Source organism: Dipodomys spectabilis, unplaced genomic scaffold (assembly GCF_019054845.1).
Source record: "Dipodomys spectabilis isolate Male_0828 unplaced genomic scaffold, ASM1905484v1 ptg000096l, whole genome shotgun sequence".
Classification (NCBI taxonomy): domain Eukaryota; kingdom Metazoa; phylum Chordata; class Mammalia; order Rodentia; family Heteromyidae; genus Dipodomys; species Dipodomys spectabilis.
This window is the reverse complement of record NW_024870773.1, coordinates 1,105,139-1,110,000: the sequence shown is the minus strand read 5'-3', so window position 1 is coordinate 1,110,000 and position 4,862 is coordinate 1,105,139. Positions and strand designations below refer to the sequence as shown.

General features: G+C 57.7%; 1 protein-coding gene across 1 annotated transcript in view; it reads right to left on the bottom strand.

Moving 5' to 3' along the window:
- Pcnx2 (pecanex 2) overlaps positions 1 to 2,566 on the bottom strand; it is a 101,890-nt gene extending 99,324 nt beyond the window's left edge. Inside the window, exon 1 of the mRNA XM_042686185.1 lies at positions 2,414 to 2,566. Within this exon, the coding sequence (XP_042542119.1) occupies positions 2,414 to 2,566 (153 nt within the window). The remainder of the gene's footprint in view (positions 1 to 2,413) is intronic.
- Positions 2,567 to 4,862: the final 2,296 nt, after the last annotated feature.

Sequence of the window (4,862 nt, the reverse complement as noted above, 5' to 3'; positions counted from 1 at the left end):
CCAGGAAAGCATTTTGCCCTGTGGGTTTTGTTCTTGTTGCGAAGCCAGGGTTTGAACTCTGGGCCTCTCCCTGGCTGTACAGGCTCCTGACCCTTGAGCCACACCCCCAACTTTTTTGCTTTTTGGTGTTCTTAGGGTCTTGCACTCACTTTACCCGAACTGGCTTGCTACCATAGCCCTCCTGAGCTACACCTGCCCAGCAGTTGGAGTTACAGGTGTGAGCTACCATACCTGGCTCAGTTAATTGGGATTACAGGTGTGAGAGCCACACCTGGGTCATTTTGCATCATTCATTGAGCATCCATCTGGCAACATGGAAGATGTAGAAGGTAGGAGGGAAAGAGGGAGGGAAAATGGGAAGGAAGGAGGAACCATTAATGGTACCAGAAGGTTGCATAGGATCAGCACACTTCCCACTTAATTCTTAGACTCCTACAATGGAGGAAGATGCCCACCAGTGCTCAGAAAGGTAAAGGATATAAGTGATCACACAAGCACCACAGAGAACGGCCAAGGTTCCAGGAGGCCAAGGAGACAAGGAAAGCATAGTCCTCGGGATTGCACAGGTAACCACAGCCTTTCAGATATTCAGCAGCACACCGACGGTCCCTCAAAACAACCACCATGAGGTGAGCTGGGCAGGGCTACTCAACAGCCCACCTTCCACAACTCTCATCAAGGCCCTTACCTGTGGGGGGCAGTTTTGTAAAACTGGGCTCACATGTACAGGAGCAGCACCTGTGGGACACAGATCAACGGTGACTTCTGCTGAGAACTGGGGTTATCGGCAGAACAGGTGTTACTTTTGTTATCAGTAACACTCAAATGTACAGTGAACCAGACATAGGATAGGCCAGCTCATCACACATGAGACGTGGGACCCTCTATTGTAAGGAAACCCACAATGAATAAAAACACCAAAATCTGTTCCCTCAAAGGGCTCAGAATCAGGAAGCAGAGGTCAAATATGTGCATGATCCTACACTCAAGATCCAGGCACAATTCCCAGGAGAGACTCCAGGGCAGAGAGGCAGCCACGGCCGCCGGCTCTGGGCCTTGAAGGACAGAGTTATCTGGGAAGCTGCGGGTGGAAAACAGACTCACTTGTGGCAAGGTAGTGCCAGACACTGAGAAGCCATTTCCTGCACTGATGCACTCACTCCATCCTCACATGGACCCAGGAAGGAGGAGCTCTCATCAGCTCTGCTGAGAGAAACAGGAAGCTGGGGCTTGTGGAAGCTTTCTCCTGCTTGCCTAGGTAACCAGCAGCGGAAACAGTGTGAATCCAGGCCCGTGCTCCTGGTGACTATCAGGCCTCCCTTCTAAGCCAAGGAAAAACACAAAGGTGCACAAAATCGCGGGGGGTAGGGGAGAGGGAGGGGAAATGTGCCTTTGTCCAAGGGTGAGCATGGATCTTGCATCTATAATGAATGCTTTCTTATGCAGAATTTCACTTGACCCTGTACAGTGATCATTAACATATCCTCTTTCAACCAAGAGGATAGAAAGGTTTAGCTGGTTAGGCGGCTCATGAGCAGACCAGAACTGTAAGCCCAGGACTGAGTGGAGCCAGGTCAAGCCACACTTAATCACCCAGACAAACTCACCAGTCTGAGACTATTGTTTCCCTGGTTTTACAGAATAGAAAATAAGTGAGACCAGGCAAGTAACTTCCCCCAGGGTCACAGAACTGGTAAGAGGGGGATCCAAAAGTGAACCCGGGCACCTGCTCCAGAGCCATGGCCACAACCTCTCTCTGGCCAGAAAAAGAGCAAAGAGGCTGCAGAGTCACTGCCACCTCGAAGGTCACACTCGGAAACTGTCAGGCAGAAGAGTTCTGCTGTGGAGAGCATGCCAGCATATTGTCTTACAATAAAGTCCTTCAACAGATCCATCATCATGAATTCCCGGCACATAAGATCCAGTGACATCTGGCTTACCAGTTAGGGTCGACCATCATTCCAATTAGGAATACTTAATTCTCCTAAGAAGGTCACCTCTGGACTTACTCTGAAAGCAGTCACTCTCCATGACCCCACCGAGGTGCCCAGTCCCGGAGTGTTCCACACTCAACGAAACTTCCTTACTTCTGCATATCTCTGAACCCAGGGGCTTGGAAAGAGCAAGGTGAGTAACAGGTCACCGACCCTGTCTTCCCAGAGCAGAGCAGAAAGAGAGGAGAAAGAACATCAAAGGAACAAAAGCTGGTCTTCTCGCCGGCCCTTTAGTTATCCCCATCTGAGGGGAGGCCCCAGGCCTCTGGCTGCGCACCTGCCAGACAAGGCCGGCCATCCCCTAGCTCAGGAAGCCTGAGTCAGCCCTGCGCCCCGCGGAGGCGTCCTCCCCGCTCCCCGGTGTGGTCCGTGGGCCTGGGCTGGCTCCCTCCCTCCCGCCCTCCCAGCTCCGGCCTCACCAGGTGCAGGGCCAGGGGCAGCAGCAGCAGAAACAGCCAGAGGTAGAGGTGGCAGCTGTTGGTGAACTTGCTGTGCTCAGGGTCGTGGTACCAGCCGCCCGTGAGCGCGGCCCACACGCCCTGCCGGAGCAGCAGCAGCACCTGGGACCCCATGCCTGCCGCGCCCGCCCGGCTGCGCCCGCGCGGCCCTGGCCTCACGCCTTGGGCTCCGGAGCCGCGCCCGCGCCGCCGCCGCCTCCGCTGCGGCCGTCCGCCCCAGGGCCGCGGCCCGAGCTGCTCCTCTGCCCGGACCCGCGGAGTGCGGCGCGCGGGCCGGCTGCGGCCGCTGGGAAGCTGGACGCCATGTCCGAGGGAGGAAGGATTTTCCCATGCTGCCCCGCGGCGGCCGCTCAGAGGATGCGGCGAGGCCCCGCCCCTCATCCTTCTGGCCCCGCCCCGCGCCGCCAGCCCCTCCCTCCAGGTCCCGCCCTGGCTCCACCCCCTCCCCACTCCACATTGGCTCCGGCCCCGCCCCACGTTGCACCTGGCAGGGGCTGGGAGAGACCTCCAGGACTTCCTCCCACTCCTGCTCCTGCTCCTCCTCACTCTTCGCTCCTGCTCCTAGTCACTCGTCCTCACTCCTCCTCACTCCTCACTCCTCACTCCTCACTCCTCACTCCTCCTCAGTCCTGCTCACTCCTCCTCACTTCTCCTCACTCCTCACTCCTCACTCCTCACTCCTCACTCCTCCTCACTCCTCCTCACTCCTCACTCCTCACTCCTCCTCCTCCTCACTCCTCCTCACTCCTCACTCCTGCTCCTCCTCACTCCTCCTCACTCCTCACTCCTCACTCCTCCTCCTCCTCACTCCTCCTCACTCCTCACTCCTCACTCCTCACTCCTCACTCCTCACTCCTCACTCCTCCTCACTCCTCACTCCTCACTCCTCCTCACTCCTCACTCCTGCTCCTCCTCACTCCTCACTCCTCACTCCTCACTCCTCACTCCTGCTCCTCCTCACTCTTCACTCCTCCTCACTTCTCCTCACTCCTCACTCCTCACTCCTCCTCACTCCTCACTCCTCACTCCTGCTCCTCCTCACTCCTCACTCCTCACTCCTCCTCACTCCTCACTCCTCACTCCTGCTCCTCCTCACTCCTCACTCCTCACTCCTGCTCCTCCTCACTCCTCACTCCTCACTCCTCCTCACTCCTCACTCCTCACTCCTGCTCCTCCTCACTCCTCCTCACTCCTCCTCCTCACTCTTCACTCCTCCTCACTTCTGTCATCACTCCTCCTCCTCCTCACTCCTCACTCCTGCTCCTCCTCACTCCTTACTCCTCACTCCTCCTCACTCCTTACTCCTCACTCCTCCTCACTCCTCACTCCTCCTCCTCCTCACTCCTCCTCCTCACTCCTCCTCACTCCTCACTCTTGCTCCTCCTCCCTCCTCCCTCCTCCTCACTCCTCACTCCTGCTCCTCCTCCCTCCTCCCTCCTCACTCCTGCTCCTCCTCACTCCTCACTCCTGCTCCTCACTCCTCCTCACTCCTCACTCCTGCTCCTCCTCACTCCTCACTCCTCACTCCTCACTCTTCCTCACTCCTCCTCCTCCTCACTCCTCCTCCTCACTCCTCCTCACTACTCACTCCTGCTCCTCCTCCCTCCTCCCTCCTCCCTCCTCACTCTTGCTCCTCCTCACTCCTCACTCCTCACTCCTGCTCCTCCTCACTCCTCCTCATTCCTGCTCATGTGCAGGATGGGGTGATGTGGGAGTCTGGACAGGGGCCTGGGGACCAGGGCGAAGTGGACTGACCTGGGGAGCAGAGCCGGGTCCCCAGCCCCGTCAGCCAGCCTGAACCCAGTGGACAGACAGACAGCTGAAGTGGAGCCCTGGGTGCAGGGCCCCACATCCGCCCTTCACCCCCAGGTAGCCCTGTACTTCCCACATGCATGCAGGCCACGGGCATCACACCGGTCCCAGTGCCAGGACGCCCTGCGGAGGGCCCTGGTTATTGGTCAAGGGAGGGACAGGGAAGGAGGGAGAGGAGGAGGGGAGCAGAGGGAATAGGAAAAGGAAAGGCAGGGTGGCTTTTACCCACAGGGGCCACTAGATGCCGCCACAGCACCGCTCAGGACGTGGGTCCAGCCCTGAGTCAGTGAGCTCATGCTCAGGGCGTGGGTCCAGCACTTGGTAGCAGGACTGTCCAGGCAGGTAGCAGGCCCCTTCCTGTGCAAGTCAGGAACCACTGGGTTGAAACTTTCAGCTGGATGTTCCCTGGATAGTAACCAACTTTGTGTGAACACAGCATTGTGTGCTCTGGAGGGCGTGCGGAGGGGCCTGGCGCACAAGAAGGCTGTGTCCCCCGGGCCCTGTTCATGTGTATTTTGCTTTGTCATAACGCATTGAGCTGCATGTGTCCTGTTCTGGGCAGTTCAGTTTGCAGACCACTTTTATCATCACAAATGAT